Consider the following 18,890-nt stretch of genomic DNA (forward strand, 5'->3'; position numbering starts at 1 on the left):
TGTGGCTTCAAACCCATCGGTCCTCAGCCCTGAGCATAAAACACGAACTGCTGGAGGAACTTAGTAGGCCAGCCACCCTCAGGTAGGGCGGCCGGTAGAATCGCTGCCTCATAGCACCAGATACCCGGGGTTCGATCCTGACCTCGGTTTGTTGATTGTGTGTGTTGAGTTTCTCCCTGTGACCACGTGGGTTTTCTCTGGGTGCTCTGGTTTCCTCCCACATCCCGTTGGACGTGCAGGTTTGTAGTTTGTGTAGGAAAGAAAAACTGCAGATGCTGGTTTAAATCGAAGGCAGACACAAAATGCTGGAGTAACTCAGCGGGTCAGGCAGCATCTCCGGAGAGAAGGAATGGGTGACATTTCGGGTCGAGACCCTTCTTCACATTGAAGAAGGGTCTCGACCTGAAATGTCACCCATTCCTCTTCTCCAGAGATGCTGCCTGACCCGCTGAGTTACTCCAGCATTTTGTGTCTACCACAGGTTTGAAGGTAAATCGGCCACTCTAAATTGCCCCGTGTGTAGGGGGTGGATGAGAGGAAGTGGGATAACATAGAACTAGTGTGAACGGGTGACCGATGGTCGGCATGGACGCTGGGCCGAAGGGCCTGTTTCCACAGTGTGTCTCTAAACGAAACTAAACTAAGTCTGTGGAGGGAAATGGACAGACGACATCTGGCTCTCCATTCCCTCCACAGATGCTGCCGGACCCACTGAGTTCCTCCAGCACTTTGTCTTTTTGCTCAAGATTGCAGCATCTACAGTCCATGTGTTCATTTCTGAGTGATATTGCTATCAATCCTGTCATGTGCACACATTTGTTTGCATGCGTGTGTGTGTGCATGTGTATGTACGTGTATGTGTATGTCAGTGATATTGTTCATGTGCTAATGATGCATTGAGGGAGCATGTGTTGGAGTGTGTGCTTACACTGATATTGTTAAGTGTGTATATATATGTGTACTAGAACACACAACAGTACGACACACAACAGGCTCTTTGGCCCAAAGTGACCATGCTGAACATGATGTCAAGACCAAATCTTATCTGCCTGCATGTAATCAATATCCTCCCATTCCCTGCATATCCATGTGCCTGTCCAAAAGTCTCAAGCTCTCTGATTGTATCTGCCTCCACCACCCAGGCAGCATGTTCCAGGCACCCACCACTACTCTCTGCATAGAAACACTTGCCCTGCACATCTCCTTTAAACTTTGCCCCCCACACGTTAAAGATATGGCCTCCAATATTACATTTTTCCATCCTGAGAAAAAGGTTCTGAATGTCTACCCTTTCTATGCTTCTCATAACGTTGTGTACTTCCACCAGGTCTCCACTAAACCTTCAGCGTTCCAGAGAAAACAATCATGCGTGGGGTTGTCTAGCTGCGTGTGTGGTGTGCATATGTCAACATTAAGGGGTAGGCCATTTAGAACAGAGATGAGGAAAAACTTTTTTAGTCAGAGAGTTGTGAATCTGTGGAATTCTCTGCCTCAGAGGGCAGTGGAGGCCAATTCTCTGAATACATTCAAGAGAGAGCTAGATAGAGCTCTTAAGGATAGCGGAGTCAGGGGGTATGGGGAGAAAGCAGGAACGGGGTACTGATTGAGAATGATCAGCCATGATCACATTGAATGGCGGTGCTGGCTCGAAGGGCCGAATGGCCTACTCCTGCACCTATTGTCTATTGTCTATTGTCTATTATTGTAAACAAGGGTCTCCTCTTGGCTACAAGTGCTATGGGCCTGCATTCATTGGAGTAAAGAAGACACAGAGTGCTGGAGTAACTCGGCAGGTCAAGGGCAGCATCTCTAGAGAACGTGGATGTGATGTTTCAGAAGAAAGGTCCTTCTTCAGAAGAACGTTTCAGAAGAGTGGATGTGGGGAGGATGTTTCCAGTAGTGGGAGAGACGAGGACCAGAGGACACGGCCTTAGAATAAGAACGTACCTTTGGAAAGGAGATGAGGAGGAATCTCTTTAGCCAGAGGGTGGTGAATCTGGAATTCATTGTCACACACGGCTGTGGAGGCCAAGGGCCAAGGGCCAAGGGTATTTTTAAGGCGGAGATGAACAGATTCTTGATAAGTAAGGGTGTCAGGGGTTATGGGGAAAAGGCAGGAGAATGGTGTTGAGAGGGAAAGATAGATCAGCCATGATTGAATGGTGGAGTTGTTTACATGGGCCAAATGGCTTAATTCTGCTCCTATGACTTGTGAACTTATGAACTTATAGGACGTTTCAGGTTTCAGAAGAACCTTTGAGGTGACATTTCAGAAGAAGGGTTGACCTGAAACGTCACCTGTCCATGTTCTTGAGAGACCAGCCTGACCCACTTTACTCCAGCAGTGTCTTTTTTCTGTAAACCAGCAACAGCACTTCCTTGTTTCTCCATTTGAGTAGCTCTGTGTGTGTGTGTGTGTGTGTGTGTGTGTGTGTGTGTGTGTGTGTGTGTGTGTGTGTGTGTGTGTGTGTGTGCACGCGTGTGAGAGAGAGAGAGAGAGAGAGAGAGAGAGAGAGAGAGAGAAGGAGTGTATGTGCGTGCGTTGGTGTGTGAGGGTGTGTGTGTGCGTACGTGTGAGAGAGAGAGCGAGAGAGTGTGTGCGTGTGCGTGCGTTGGTGTGTGAGGGTGTGTGTGCGTCAATAGTTAATAGTCGTTTATTTGTCACATACACATAAATGTGTAGTAAAATGAAACATTACCCGCAGTTGAACAATAAGACCAATAAGATTAATCAATAAAAATGCAATAACACATACAATCACAACTAACACCAAACAAAAAGAAACATCCATCACAGTGAGTCTCCTCCAGTCCCTCCTCACTGTGATGGAAGGCCAAAATGTATTTTTCTCTTCCCTGCCGTCTTGTCCCGCGGTCAGGCTGTTGGAGTTGCCACGTCGGGGCGGTCGGGGCTCCCGATATTGAAGCCGCCGCTGGGCGGTGAAAGGTCAACGGCCTATTCCAGGCCGCGCCGGACGGTGAAAGGTCCGCGACGGGCCGACCCAAGCCCCGCGATTCGGGGCGGGCGAACACGCTGCCTCTGCCGTTGCCGGAGCTCCCGATGTCGGCCCCCACCCAGGGGTCTGCGGGCTTCCGACGTCCACGCGGCCCGCGCCGGAGCCTCCGGAGACGAGTCGCAGCCGTTCCCGCAGCATCCGCAGGCAGCCAGCGCCGCAGGTGGTGAGTCCGCGCCGCGGGCTCTGCGAACCAGAGCCCCAGGTGTTCCCAGGTGAATGGCCGGTGGTAGGCCGCAACGGGAACGGAGACACGACACAGAACAAAGGTCACGTCTCCGTTCTGGAGAGAGAATGTTACAGTTACAGTTCCCGTTCCCTCCCACCCCCCCCCCCCCCCAAAACATAACATACAACACTACATCATATTAAACTACAATTCAGACAAAACAACAAAAAACACAAAAGACAGACGGACTGCAGGCAAGCCGCAGCTGCGACGGCAGCGCTGGCGTGTGAGAGTGAGAGAGAGAGAGAGAGAGTGTGTGTGCGTGCGTGTGTGTGTGCGTGCGTGCGTTGGTGTGTGAGGGAGTGTGTGTGTGTGCGTGCGTGCGTTGGTGTGTGAGGGTGTGTGTGTGTGTGCGTGTGTGAGAGAGAGAGAGAGAGAGTGTGTGTGTGCGTGCGTGTGTGTGTGCGTGCGTGCGTTGGTGTGTGAGGGTGTGTGCGTGTGCATGAGGTGACTAAATACTACTGTGAACACATGCTTCCTCTGCCTTATTTGTTCTTGGGTGTGGGTGCGTACAATAATTTCATAAACCCCGGTTTCCTCTGGTGCCTGACTTTGTCATTCAGTCCCAGTGGATAAAGCATCAATAAATCTCATGATATTTGGATACCATTTGAAGTTCTGCCAGTGTTGTGGTCAAAGAGCCACACAGCATGTAGGTTAATTGGCTGGGTAAATGTAAAAATTGTCCCTAGTGGGTGTAGGATAGTGTTAATGTGCGGGGATCGCTGGGCGGCACGGACTTGGAGGGCCGAAAAGGCCTGTTTCCGGCTGTATATATATGATATGATATGATATGAGCATGGAAACAGGCCCATGAAGCCAACTTGCCCACGCTGACCAACTTACACTAATCCCACTTGCCTGCGTTTGACCCATATCCCTCTAAACCTATCCCATCCATGTACCTGTCTAAATGTTTTTTAAGAGTTGCAATAGTACTTGCCTCAAGTTCCTCCTCCGGCAGCTTGTTCCATACACCCACCACCCTTGGAATACAGTGCCGAAATAACAAGAATACATCTTGTTAATCTGTTATTTTCAACCTCTTCTAGATTTATTAATTGTTTAACTGAAAGATACATGGAAACAGACCCTTCAGCGCACTGAGCATGCCAACCATCAATCACCCGTCCACACTAGTTCTATGTTATCCTCCTTTTGCATCCACTCCCTACACAATTGGGTCAATTTATAGACGGCCAATTAACCTATAAATCCACATATATTTGGGATGTGGGAGGAAACCGGAGCACCCGGACGAAACCCATGCAGTCACAGGGAGAACGTGCAGGATCGAACCGTAAGGAGGTAGAGTTGCTGCTTTACAAACGGCAAAGACCCTGGTTCGATCCTGACCACGGGTGCTGTCTGTCTGGAGTTTGTTCGTTCTCCCTGTGATGTGTGGGTTTTCTCTGGGTGCTCAGGTTTCCTCACACACTCCAAAGACGTACACGTTTGTAGGTTAATTCGGCTCCAGTAAAAAAAATGTGAATCGTCCCTAGTGTGTAGGATAGTGCTCGTGTACGGGAGCCACGGCCGCCCCGACGTGCAGTGGCAGCGTCTTCGCTCGCCCCGAATCGCGGGGCTTGGGTCGGCCCGCTGTGGACCTTTCACCGTCCGGCGCGGCCTGGAACGTGGCAACTACAATAGCCTAACTGCGGGAGAAGACGGCAGGGGAAGAGAAAAGACATTCTGGCCTTCCATCACAGTGAGGAGGTGACTGGAGGAGACTCACTGTGATGGATGTTTCTGTTTTGTTTTGTGTTGGTTTGTGATTGTGTGTGTAATTAATTGCTTATTTTGATTGCTCTTATTGTTGGACTGTGGGTAACGGAATCTCGTCCAAAAGACATTTTTGGATGACAATAAAGGCTATTCTGATTCTGATCACCGGTCGGCACGGACTCGGTGGGCCGAAGGTCCTGTTTTCACGCTGTATCTCTAAAGTCTAAGTCCAATTCACTCTTGTACAAAACACAAAGTGCTGGGGGAACTCAAGCGGGTCAGGCAGCATCTGGGGAGGGAGGACGTTTTGGATCGGGACCCAGGTTGAGGATTGATCAGTCTGAATAAAGTGATGCCAGTACTTTGACCGATTGACCGGTCTCGGCATGTTGTCCTGCCGGCAACTCTTACACCTCTGCTTATCTTTCAGGCTGACGGCTTCCACCTGGATTGCATCCGACAGGAAAGAGAGCGATGCATGAGCAAACTGAGTCAGGACGATCAAACCACCTTCGGTGAGTGTCTGGCGCTCAGGCGTGTCTTCCTGTGACCGCGTGGGTTTCCTCCCGGTGCTCCAGTTTCCTTCCGGTTGACAGTGGGCCGAAGGGCCTGTTTCCACGCTGTATCTCCAAACTAAAAGCATGGAGGGTGGCTAACGTTTACCTCTATTTAAGAGGAAAGAAAAGCCTAGGAAACGTAGACCAGTGAGCCTAACATCTGTGGTAAGTACGTTTATACAAGCACATCTGGAGAGGATTCTGAGAGATATGGTATGCAGTCATTTGGGGGTTGATTTGGGATCATCAGCATGGGTTTAGTTTAGTTTAGATATCCAGCATAGAAACAGGCTCTTCAGCCCATTCTGCACAGACCAGCGATCACTTGTACACTAGGTCTATACAGTACACTACAGACAATTTACAGCAACCAATTAGCCTATAAATCCACATGCCTTTGGAGTGTGATGGGGGGGGAGGAGGGGAGGGGGGATGGGGGGAGGGGGGAGGGGGGGAGGAGGGGAGGGGAGGGAGGGGGGGAGGGGAGAGGGGGGAGGGAGGGGGGGAGGAGGGGGGAAGGGGAGGGAGGGGGTGGGGGAGGGAGGAGGGGGGAGGAGGAGGGGGGGAGGAGGAGGAGGGGGAGGAGGAGGAGGGGGGGGAGGAGGGGGGGGGGAGAGGAGAGGGGGGGGAATAGAGTACCTGGGGAAAGCCGACGCGGTCACAGGGAGCAGATACAAACTCAATACCGACAATACCCGTAGTCAGGATCGAATCCGGGTCTCTTGTGCTATGAGGCAGCAACTCTACCGCTGTGCCACTGTGCCTGCCTAAATTTGGATAGACTGGGGATGATCTGGGATAATCAGCATGGTTTTATGCATGGGAAAATGTGTCTCACAAATTTGATAGAATTTTCTGAAGAGGTAACCACGAAGGTTGTCGAGGGCATGAACATTGGATCACATTGAATGCAGGAGTAGTTAGTTAAATGGGTGCAGGATTACCTTGATTTTAAGCGGGTGATGGTGGGCAGTTGTTTATCAGACTGGAGATTTATGACTAGTCGTGTGCCTCGGGGATTGGTGCTGAACCCATTGCTGTTTGTCAACAATTTCAACAATCTGGATGAGAATCGTTGAGTATAGAATTTGGGAGATCATGTTGCAGTTGTATCAGATGTTGGTGAGGCCACATTTTGTGTATTGTGTTCAGTTTTGAGCACCATGTTATAGGAAAGATTTTGTCAAGCTGGAAAGGGTTTAGCGATTTACAAGGATGTTGCCAGGACTCGATGGCCGGATCTGCACGGAGAGGTTGAGCAGGCTAGGACTCTATTCCTTGGAGCGCAGGAGAATGAGTGGTGATCTTAAGGAGGTGGCAAAATCATCAGAGGAATAGATCGGGTAGACACACAGAGCCTCGTGCCCAGAAAAGGGGATCCTACAAGCAGAGGACATGGTTTTAAGGTGAGAGGCAAAAGATTTAATAGGAACTGAGGGGTAACTTTCCACACAAAGGGTGGAGGGTGTATGGAAAGAGCTGCCAGAGGAAGTAGTTGAGGCAGTTACAATCGCAACGTTTAAGAAATATTTAGACAGGTACATGGATAGGAAAGGTTTAGACAGATATGGCCAAATGCAGACAGGTGAGACTAGTGTTGATGGGATATGTTGGCCAGTGTGGTAAGTCGGGCCAAAGGGCCTGTTTCCATGCTGTAAGACGATGACACTATGTGAACGTACAAGGCATGATACAGATGACATGAAAATGGGCGTTGCATTCAGATAGGGTAGAAAGAGTTTTGGCACCTTGGCCTTCATCAGTCAGGGAATTTAGAAGTTGGAACATTATGTTACAGTTGTAGAAGAGATTGGTGATGCCACACTTTATGTTGCATTATGTTGTTTTGGTCACTCCGCTGAGGGAAAGATGCCATTAAGGTGAAAAGAGTGGAGATTTATGAGAATGTTGCCAGGACTCGAGGGCCTGAGCTACAGGGGGAAGTTGGGCAGGCTAGGACTTTATTCCTTGGAGCACACGAGGCTGAGGGGGTGATCTTACAGAGGTGTATGATGGGAGTAAATAGAGTGAATGCACAGAGTCTTTTTCGCAGAGTAGGGGAATCAAGAACCAGAGGGCATAGTTTTATGATGGGAGGTGAAGGAATTAATAGGAAACTGAGGAGCAACTTTTTCACACTGGATGTGGTGGGTATTGTTGTGATATTGCTAGGACTACTTTGTTGGTCACAAGGACTACTTTGTATGCCTGTGTATATAAGTGATTGGTGTGATTAGGCGGCCACGGAATAAACAGCCTGGAGTTGAGCTCCAGCATTGTAACCTTTTACACACGTGTACTTGTGGTCCGTCCAGAGTCTCAACAAAGGTACAAAAGGTACCGGACCATGAAGTACAACAGGTATATGGAACGATGCAGGTGAAGTAGTTGAGGGAAGTAAGATAACAACATTTAAAAGACATTTAGTCATTTACAACAACATTAGTCATTTAGACAGGATAGGAAAGGTTTGGTGGGATATGAATCAAACGTGGGCAATTGGAACGAGTGTAGATGGGGCATCTTAGTCGGCATAGATAGTTAGTTCTGTTTCTGTGATGTATGCCTTAGATTGTTTTCTCTGGAACATTGGAGGATGAGGGGAGTCCTGATAGAAATGTGTACGATTATGAGAGGCATAGATAGGATAGACAGTCAGAGTCTTTTTTCCCCAGGGTAGAAATGTCAAAGACGAGAGGGCATAGCTTTATTGGTGAAAGGGGCAAGGGTTTTTTTACACAGAGGGTGGTGAGTGCCTTAAAATGCTGCCAAGGCTGGTGAAGGAGTCAGTGAAGATCGTGATGTTTCAGAGGCTTTTGCCTACGTACAGGAATATGCACAGAATGGAGAGATGTTTAGTTTAGGGATACAGAGTGGAAACAGGCCCTTTTGGCCCACCGGGTCCGCGCCGACCAGCGATTCCCGCACACTAACACTATCCTACACCCACTAGGGACAATTTTTACATATTACCCAGCCAATTAACCTACAAACCTGTACGGCTTTGGAGTGTGGGAGGAAACCGAAGATCTCGGTGAAAACCCACGCAGGTCACGGGGAGAATGTACAAACTCCGTACAGACGGCACCCGTTGTTGGGACCAGACCCGGGACCCTGGCGCTGCATTCGCTGTAAGGCAGCAACTCTACCGCTGTGCCACTGTGGATCACGTGCTGGCAGATGAGAATAGTTTCGCTTGGCATCATGTTCAGTGTGGAATATTATGGGCCGACGGGCCTGTTCCTGTGCTGTATTGTTCGATATTCTATGTTGTATGAAAGGGTGGTGGCCAAGAAAGTCTGAAAGACACACAAGTGGTTTAAGTTGAGAGGGACATATGACAATAAAACACACTGGACTCTCTTGCTCCCCCCAGTTTTAGATTGGGAAAAAGATTGTGACCATATGACTTATAACAACATTTAAAAGATATTTGGACCGGTACAAGGATAGGAAAGGTTTAGAGGGGTATGGGCCAAACGCTGGCAGGTGGGACTAGTGTAGACGAGGCATGTTGGTCGGAATGGACTAGTTGGGTCGAGGGGCTTATTTCCTCACTGTATGACTCAAAACTATGACTTTATCTATGCCCTTCATGATTTGAAAAACCTCTAATAAGATCCTACTTCAGCTTCCTTTGCTGCTTCAAGGATATCCACCCTCATTCCTTGCAGTAATGAACTCTTTAAATCAAAATTCCCGCATCAATAATTTGAAGAATTTTGAGCCAGAGCCTTTATTAGCTCAGAGACCAAAATGACTTTCCTCCAATATCAAAGCATGAAACCAACACTGTCTCTAACTAAGTTATCTTTGTAATCATATAAGCATCACATGGATAATGACACCCACGTAATTCACTTAATAACAGCCAGGAGGCAATAACCATCTTGAACAATTACACTCACGGAGATGAATTCAGAAGAAAGCAGTGCACAGACTGGTTCATAATATGACCTGTGCAACTACCTGGGCTGCACCCTGCCTCAGCAGTAGAGTTGCTGCCTTACAGCGCCAGAGACCCGGGTCCGATCCTGACTGTGGGAGCTGTCTGCATGGAGTTTGTACGTTCTCCCCGTGACCTGCTTGGGCTTTTTCAGGGTGCCCCTGGATTTCCTCCCACACTCCTAAGATGTACACGTTTGCAGGTTAATTGGCTTTGGTACAATTGTAAATTGTCCCTAGTGTGTTGGTGTGTAGGTTGGTGTGTAGGTCGGTGCGAACTCAGTGGGCCGAATAGCCCTGTTCCTGTATCTCTGAACTAAACTAAACTGAACTATCCTGATTGATAAATATAAAATGAAGAGCAGATACTGCAGGAAAAGTCGGCAGGTCAGGCAGCATCTGTGGAGGGAGAAACAAAACTAACGCTTCAGGTCAATGGCTGTTCAGATGAATTACCATTGACCGGAAGCATGAATGGGTGTAAACCGGCTAGGATCACAAGGAGGTATGCACATGGTACGCCTGGCTTCATTGGTCTGGGCATTGAGTGTAGGATGCATGTTGCATGCATGTTGTAGCTTTGTTGCAGGAAGTCATGTTGCAGATTTATAACACTCCATCCAGGGACCCCGACAGTCCTTTCAGGTAAGGCAGAGGTTCACCTGCACCTCCTCCAACCTCATCCAGTGTATCCGGAGCTCCCGGTCTGGGCTCCTATATATCGGCGAGACCAAGCATAGACTTGGTGATCATTTCGCTGAACACATACGCTAGGTCCACCATGACCTTAGAAATCTCCCGGTGGCCAAACATTTTAACTCCCCCTCCCATTCCCACACTGACCTTTCAGTCCTGGGCCTCCTCCACTGTCAGAGTGAGGCCCAGCGCAAATTGGAGGAACAGCACCTCACATTGCACTTGGGTAGCTTACACCCCAGCGGCATGAAAATTAATTTCTCTAATTTCAAGTAACTCCTGCACTCACTGTCCTCCCTTCTCCCCCCCCCCCCCCCCCCCCCACCTCCCTCCTCCACCCTCCCCCACCTTGGTCATCCTATCAGTTCCACTGTTCGCATCCTTGTATCGGACAGGCACTTGGACAGGTGCAAGGGTAAGAGGGATGGGAGTCAAACAGGGGGAAATGGGGCATCTTGGTTGTCACGGACGAGTTAGGCTGAAGGTTCTGTCTTCTTGCTGTATGACTATGACTCTATCTATGCCCCTTGGATGGCACAGTGGCACAGCTGGTAAAGCTGTTGCCTCACAGTGCCAGAGACCCAGGTTTGGTCGATGCTGGAGTAGCTCAACTGGTCAGGCAGCATCCCTGGAGAAAAGGAATAGGTGACGTTTAGGGTCGGAACCCTTCTTCAGACCTGACCTGAAACATCACCTATTCCTTTTCTCTGGAGATGTTGCCTGATCCGCTGAGTTACTCCAGCATTTTTTGTCTACCTTCGTTGTAAACCAGCATCTGCAGTTCCTTCCTTAACATCCTGATGAATCTTCTCTACACCCTGAATCCCAGCAATCACATCTAAGTCCACAAGGATACACGTCTTAGCTTTCAAACAGCTGAATAAAAGCTCTCCATTGCAACACTGACACATTAAGTATGATATTCAAAAGATTCATTCAAAGCTGATTTCATTTTAAAGCGCAAGCCTTTTTTATAAATGTAATAGTTGAGGCTTTCTCATACTCGGCACACAAGGCTGCCTCTGAGAAAACATTTTTCAGCAAACAATGAAATGTGTGGGGGAGGACTTCACCTTCAGTCTAGTGTCCTGTTCTTATCATCTTAATCAACCAATGCCTCAATGTGATACAGGAACAGAGTGTCCATTTCACCCAGACAACAATAGATCTGGGTCTTATCCCACCCCAGTCATTCCTTCTTCTCCCCTCTCCCCTGTGGTAGAAGCTTGAAAGTGCGCCCTGCCAGACTCTGGAACAGAGCTTCTTCCCCTCTGTTGTCAGGCTTCTCAATGCTCCTTCCATAAGCTAAGGCACTGTTCATTTCACCTCTACCCCAATGCGGACATTGGACTTTGTCTGTGGAACTGATGCGCTACAATGCTGACAACTATATTCTGCACTCTGTATCTTCCCATTTGATCTATTTTAGTTTTTTACAGTCTAAATATGCAACACGGAAACAGGCCCTTCGGCCCACCGAGTCCACGCCGGCCAGCAATCACCCCGTACATTAGCAGTATCCTATACACTAGGGAAAATGTACAGGTTTACTGAAGCCATTTAACCTACAAACCTGAACGTCTTTCGAGTGTTGGCAGAAACCAGAGCACCCAGAGCAAACCCACGTGGTCACAGGGAGAACGTACAAACTCCGTATAGACAGCACTCAAGGCCATGATCAATCCCGGGTCTCTGGTGCTATAAGGCAGCAACTTTACCGCTGCTCCACTGTGCCGGCCTAACACAATACCCTATCTATTGTACTTGAGTTTGACTTGATTGTATCTATGTGTGGTGTAGCTAATCTGACTGGATAGCAAAGCAAAACAAAGCTTAGAGTTATCCACAGACCCCCAAATAGTAGCCTGGATGTAGGGTGTAAGTTGCAGCAGGAGTTATAACTGGCATGTAACAAAGGTAGTGGTGATGGGCGATTTCAATATGCAGGTAGACTGGGAAAATCATGTTGGTTCTAGACCCCAAGAAAGAGAGTTTGTAGAGTGCCTCCGAGATGGATTCTTAGAGCACCTTGTACTGGAGCATACCAGAGAGAAGGCAATTCTGGATTTAGCGTTGCCCAATGAACAAGATTTGATAAGAGAACTCGAGGTAAATGAACCGCTTGGAGGTAGTGATCATAATATGATTAGTTTTAATCTGCAATTTGAGAAGGAGAAGGTTAAATCGGAAGTGTCTGTGTTGCAGTTGAACAAAAGGGACTATGAAGGCATGAGAGAGGAGACTGGAAAAGGTAGACTGGAAAAGGATCCTAGCAGGAATGATGGTGGAACAGCAATGGCAGGAATTTCTGGTCATAATCTGGAAGATGCAGGATAATTTCATTCCAAAGTGGAAGAAAGATTCTAAGGGGAGTAGGAGACAAGGGAAGTTAGGGATGGAATAAAACTAAAAGAAAAGATGTATAACACAGCAAAGAGTAGCAGAAAGCCAGAGGATTGGGAAACTTTCAAAGGACAACAGAAGGTAACAAAACGGGCAATACGGGCTGAAAAGATGAAGTACGAGGCCAAGAATATAAAGAAGAACAGTAAAAGCTTCTTTAGATATGTTAAGAGAAAAAGATTAGCAAAGACAAATGTGTGTCCCTTGAAGGCAGACACAGGTGAAATTATTATGGGTAACAAGGAAATGCAGAAGAGTTGAACAGGTACTTCGGATCTGTCTTCACTAAGGAAGACACAAACAATCTCCCAGATGTACTAGAGGACAGAGAATCTAGGGGGATAGAGGAACTGAAAGAAATTTGCATTAGGTGAGAAATAGTATTGGGTAGACTGATGGGACTGAAGGTTGATAAATCCCCAGGACCTGATGGTCTACATCCCAGGGTACTCAGGGAGGTGGCTCTAGAAATAGTGGGCGCATTGGTGATCATTTTCCAACGTTCAATAGATTCAGGATCAGTTCCTGTGGATTGGAGGATAGCTAATGTTATCCCACTTTTTGAGAAAAGAGCAAGAGAGAAAACGGGGAATTACAGACCAGTTAGCCTGATATCGGTGGTGAGGAAAAAGCTGGAGTCAATTATTAAAGAGGTAATAATGGTGCATTTGGATAGCAGTAAAAGGATAAGGATAAGGATAAGGATAAGGATAAGATAAAAAGGATAGAGAATTAGTTGGCAGACAGGAAGCATAGAGGAGGAGTAAACGGGTCCTTCTCAGAATGGCAGGCAGTGGCGAGTGGAGTGCTGCAAGGCTCGGTGCTGGGGCCGCAACTGTTTACCATATATATTAATGATTTGGATGAAGGAATTAGAAGTAACACTAGTAAGTTTGCAGATGACACAAAGCTGGGTGGCAGTGTGAACTGCAAAGAGGATGTTAGGAGGTTGCAGGGTGACCTGGACAGGTTGAGTGAGTGGGCAGATACATGGCAGATGCAGTATAATGTAGATAAATGTGAGGTTATCTACTTTGGCGGCAAAAACAAGGAGGCAGATTATTATCTCAATGATGTTAGGTTAGGTAAGGGGGAAGTGCAGTGAGACCTGGGTGTCCGTGTACACCAGTCACTGAAAGTTGGCGTGCAGGTACAGCAGGCAGTGAAGAAAGCTAATGGCATGTTGGCCTTCATAACGAGAGGATTTCAGTATAGGAGTAAAGAGGTTCTTCTGCAGTTGTATATGGCCCTGGTAAGACCACATCAGGAGTATTGTGTACAGTTTTGGTCTCCTAATTTGAGGAAGGACATCCTTGTAATTGAGGCAGTACAGCGTAGGTTCACGAGATTGATCCCGGGGATGGCGGGACTGTCATATGAGGAAAGATTGAAAAGACGAGGTTTGTATATTCACTGGAGTTTAGAAGGATGAGAGGGGATCTTATAGAGGCGTATAAAATTATAAAGGGACTGGACAAGCTAGATGCAGGAAAAATGTTCCCAATGTTGGGGGAGTCCAGAACAAGGGGCCACAGTCTTAGAATAAAGGGGAGGCCATTTAAAACTGAGGTGAGAAGGAACTGTTTCACCCAGAGAGTTGTGAATTTATGGAATTCTCTGCCTCAGAGAGCAGTGGGGGCCAAATCACTGGATGAATTTAAGAGAGAGTTAGATAGAGCTCTGTGGGCTAGTGGAATCAAGGGATATGGGGAGAAGTTGGGACAGGTTACTGATTGTGGGTGATCAGCCATGATCACAATGAATGGCGGTGCTGGCTCGAAGGGCCAAGGGGCCTCCTCCTGCACCTATTTTCTATGTTTCTAAATCTATTCAATGTACCTCAGTGCAGGTGACAACAGTAAACCTAAACCTAGACCTTAACACGAACTATAACACTAACACAAATAATGATACCATAACAGCATATAAAAGATATTTGGACAGGTACATGGATAGGAAAGGTTTGGAGGAATATGGGCCAGTGGGCAACTGGTGCTAGTGTAGATGGGGCATCTTGATCAGCATGGATATGCAGAGCCGAAGGGCCTGTTTCTAAACTTCAAAATGGTAAGAAGAGGGAGATGAGGCATAACTCAGTTATCAGGTTGGGATTGCGGGCAAGAGCTGGGATAGGTTGCTGGCAGAATTGTTCCCTGGGACATTGGGAGGAGTGAGTGATTTGTGGCAGCACGGTGGCACAGCGGTAGAGTTGCTGCCACACAGCGCAAGAGATGCGGGTTCGATCCTGACTACGGGTGCTGTCTGTACGGAGTTTGTACGTTCTCCATGTAACCACATGGGTTCTCTCTGGGTGCTCTCGTTTTCTCCACACTCCAAAAACATACAGGTTTGTAGGTTATTTGGCTTTGGTAAGAATTGTAAATTGTGCTTATTGTGTAGGTTAGTGCTGGTTTATTGGGTGGTTGGCATAGACTCACTGGGTCGAATGGCTTGTTTCTGCACTGTATCTCTAAAATAAAATAAATTTAAAAAAATTGACCAAAGCCCCTATCTGTCTGTCAACGTTGACACTCCTCTTAACCCCTCGTTTATGTCTCCGTTTGGGTGGCACGGTGGCACAGCTGGCAGAGTGGCTGCCTCATAGCCCCAGATACCAGGGTTCGATCCTGACCTCGGTTGCCATCTGTGTGTGGAGTCTGCACATTCTCCCTGTGACCTTGTGGGTTTCCTCCGGGTGCTCCGGTTTCCTCCCACATCCCAAAGCTGTGCGGGTTTGCAGGTTACTTGGCCTCTGTAAATCGCCCCTCGTGTGCAGGGAGTGTGTAGAGCTAGCGTGGCAGGTGCGTGGAAGCAGGTGCCAGGTGGAGGTGTCGAGAGCAAGGAGGGCCGTCGAGAGCTACCTGGTGGGGGGGAGGGGCCGCCAAGAACGAAGGGGGGTCCCAGCAGTTGGGGGAGGGGGGGGCTGCTGTCAACTGCAGCCACACAGCGCAAGAGGTGCGGGTTTAATCCTGACTATGTGTGCTGCCTGTACGGATTTTGTATGTTCTCCGTAGGTAGGAGTTTTCGGTGAACTTTTGTAACATTGCCTGCACCAGAAATGTGGCACTCCTATGCCCTGCCAAGGTGAGGTCTGCCGTATGATTTTACAGGGATGCGTGCAAAGTAATGTATTTCCCCAACCTCGGTACATGTGACGTCAAGCTTTTCCTTCTCTCCACAGACTGCCCCGGGATGTGGGACAACCTAACCTGCTGGCCAAACGCGGATTATGGAGATGTCATTTCCGTCACCTGCCCAGGAATCTTCAGGATCATTAACACCATTGATGGTAACACCAACGACCAAGTGTGGTTAATGCTTGAAACCTAAATGCCCACCAGATGCCCACCAGATGCCCACCAGATGCCCACCAGATGCTTCCCACTAGATGGCCACTAGATGCCCACTAGATGCCCACTAGATACCCACTAAATGCCCACTAGATGCCCATTAGATGCCCATTAGATGCCCACTAGATACCCACTAAATGCCCACTAGATGTCCACTAGATATTTCCAAGGCAGAGATTGACAGATTCTTGAGCAGTCCAATAAGGTAGATGGTAGCTCAGGACCACTCTCTAGTTGGTGATAGGATGATTCAGTTGCCTGATAAAGGCCGGGAAGAAACTGCCCCTGAATCTGGAGGTGTGTGTTTTCACGCTTTTGAACCTCTTGCCTGAATGGAGAGAAGAGGGAGAGAAGAGGGAGTGACCGGTGGTGAGACCGGTCCTTGATTTTGCTGCTGGCCTTGCCGAGGCAGCGTGAGGCGTAAATGGAGTCAGTGGAAGGGAGATTGGGTTGTGTGATGGTCTGGGCTGTGTCCACAATTTGCTGCAATTTCTTGCGGTCTTGGATGGAAGGTTCAGAGGGACATGGGGCAAACACAGGCATGAGTTGGATGGATGGAGCAAGCTCACTGGTTGCTGCCTCTCCACCAATAGGTAAACAACTCGTAAGTGGGTGTAGTTTAAATATATTGTATATATCAGTATATTGTGGCGGATCAGGCCATTCCTCGGGTCAGCCCCCTCGTTACGTGACGGACAGGTGAAAGGAGTTAAAAGCCAGACCAAGGGAAGGCGTGGATCATCCCTTGGAGAACTACGCTGTGGGCACCAGCTCACAGCCTAATAAAGAATCTATTAAACACTGCCTGGCGTCTTGCCTTTTCTCTGGCCTCCGCCAGGCCACTACAATATATTATTAAATATAGGCCTATATACTAGTATGGTTCCAATACATCATAAGAGAGCAGTTAAAGGAGTATAGTTTAGTATGGTTCAGAGATACAGCGTGGAAACACAAAGAATGGCAAAAGAACAAAGAGGGGACTATGATGAACACTTTGTAACTTAGTTGGGCACAATACGTGGTGATGCTTTGCATACCTTGCCGATGATATATAAAACACCGAGTTTCACTGTGACATGCCACATGTGATAATAATGTATCAATCAATTAATCAATCAATCAATTCCTTGTCTTGCTTTACTGAAAGGGACTGTGTTGACATCTCTTCAGCTTTAGGCATCATCTACAGGAACTGTACCGACGAGGGCTGGTCAGAAACATTCCCCCATTACTACGATGCGTGTGGTGTCGATGAAAATATCACAGAGTTTGAAGATCAGGTAAGTCTGTTCATTACAGTAATGTTTGCGTGGTGCCCTTTTTTTTTGCCCCTAGAACTTATTCGCCATTCTCCTCTGGTCCCTGTTACATATATATATACATGGCGGCACAGTGGCGCAGCCGCCATTCTCCTCTGGTCCCTGTTACATATATATATACATGGCGGCACAGTGGCGCAGCGGGTAGAGCTGCTACCTCATGATGCCAGAGGCCCAGGTTCGATCCTGACCACGGGTGCTGTCTGCGTGTGGATATAACTACTAATGGTATTGTATACAATGGTGCAGCAGGTAGAGCTGCTGTCTCACAGCGCCAGAGGCCCAGGTTCGATCCTGACTTCGGGTGCTGTCTGTGCATGGAATTTGCACATTCTCCTCGTGACCGTGTGGGTTTCCTCCGGGTGCTCCGGTTTCCTCCCACACTCCAAAGACGCGTGGAGATTAAAAAAATGCAGTGCAGGACCAGGCCCTATGTCCCATAATGTCCATGCCCGACATGGCGTTAAATTAACCCAATCTCCCCTGCCTACACGTGATCCATATTCCTCCATTCCCTGCACATCCACGTGCCTATCTAAAAGCTTCTTAAATGACACTATCGTACCTGCTTCCACCAGCACCCCTGGCAGCACATTCCAGGCACCCACCACCCTCTGTGTAAAATAACATATCATATAAACTTTGCCCCTTTCATCTTAAATCTATGCCCTCTGGGGGAAAAAAAGCTCTGACTGTCTACCCTGTCTATTCTTGTCATATTTACATATACTTCTATGAGGTCTCCCCTCAACCACCATTTTCCAGAACAAGACAATCCCAAGTTTGTCTTGTTTCCAGTACAAGACAATCCAAGTTTGTCTAACTTCTCCTTTGGAGGATTAGCGTTGGATGTTGCCAGCAGTCGAGGGCCTGAGCTATAGGGAGAGGTTGGGCGGGCTCGGACTTTACTCCTTGGAGCGCAGGAGGTTGTGAGGTGATCTTATAGATGTGTATAAGACCATGAGGGAAATAGATCTGTGAATGTACAGAGTCCTTTACCCAAGGTAAGGGAATCAAGAACCAGAGGACATAAAGTAGGTTTAAGGTGAGGGGGACTAGATTTAATAAGAACCCGAGGGGAAACTTTTTCACTCAGAGGGTGGTGGGTGTATGGAACGAGCTGCCAGAGGAGGTAGTTGAAGCAGGTACTATAACCAAGTTCACGCTGACCAGTGAACACCCTGTACACTAGCACTATCCTTCCACATGAGGGACAATTTACAGAGGCCAATTAACCTACAAACCTGTACGCCTTTGGAGTGTGGGAGGAAACCGGAGCACACGGAGAAAACCCACGCGGTCACAGGGAGAACGTACAAACTCCGTACAGTCAGGACCGGTGGTCAGGATGGAACCCGGGTCTCTGGTGCTGTAAGACAGCAACACCACCCGTGTGCCACTGTGCCTCCCTCCCTTTAGAGGGATATGGGCCAAAAGAGGGCAGGTGGGACTATTGTAGATGGGGGAATCTCGGTTGGCACGGGCAAGCTGGGCCGAAGGGCCTGCTTCAGTGCTGTTTGACTCCATGAGTCTAAATGTTGTGATTGTATCTGCCTCCACCACCTCCTCTGGCAGTTCATTTCAGAGAGTCACCAGCTTCATGGATAGGAAAGGTTAAGAGGGATATGGAGCCACACAGGACCAGCTTA

At 48.1% G+C, this 18,890-nt stretch overlaps 1 protein-coding gene across 4 annotated transcripts in view; it reads left to right on the forward strand.

Moving 5' to 3' along the window:
- Window positions 1–18,890, forward strand: part of LOC144607076 (pituitary adenylate cyclase-activating polypeptide type I receptor-like) — a 117,531-nt gene that overhangs the window by 40,129 nt on the left and 58,512 nt on the right. For all 4 annotated transcript variants that reach the window (XM_078423660.1, XM_078423685.1, XM_078423668.1 and 1 more), the window contains 3 exons: window positions 5,399–5,483; window positions 15,751–15,858; window positions 17,093–17,202. In XM_078423660.1, the coding sequence (XP_078279786.1) occupies window positions 5,399–5,483; window positions 15,751–15,858; window positions 17,093–17,202 (303 nt within the window). The remainder of the gene's footprint in view (window positions 1–5,398; window positions 5,484–15,750; window positions 15,859–17,092; window positions 17,203–18,890) is intronic.

The sequence above is a fragment of the Rhinoraja longicauda genome, chromosome 2 (assembly GCF_053455715.1).
Source record: "Rhinoraja longicauda isolate Sanriku21f chromosome 2, sRhiLon1.1, whole genome shotgun sequence".
Taxonomy (NCBI): Eukaryota; Metazoa; Chordata; class Chondrichthyes; order Rajiformes; family Arhynchobatidae; genus Rhinoraja; species Rhinoraja longicauda.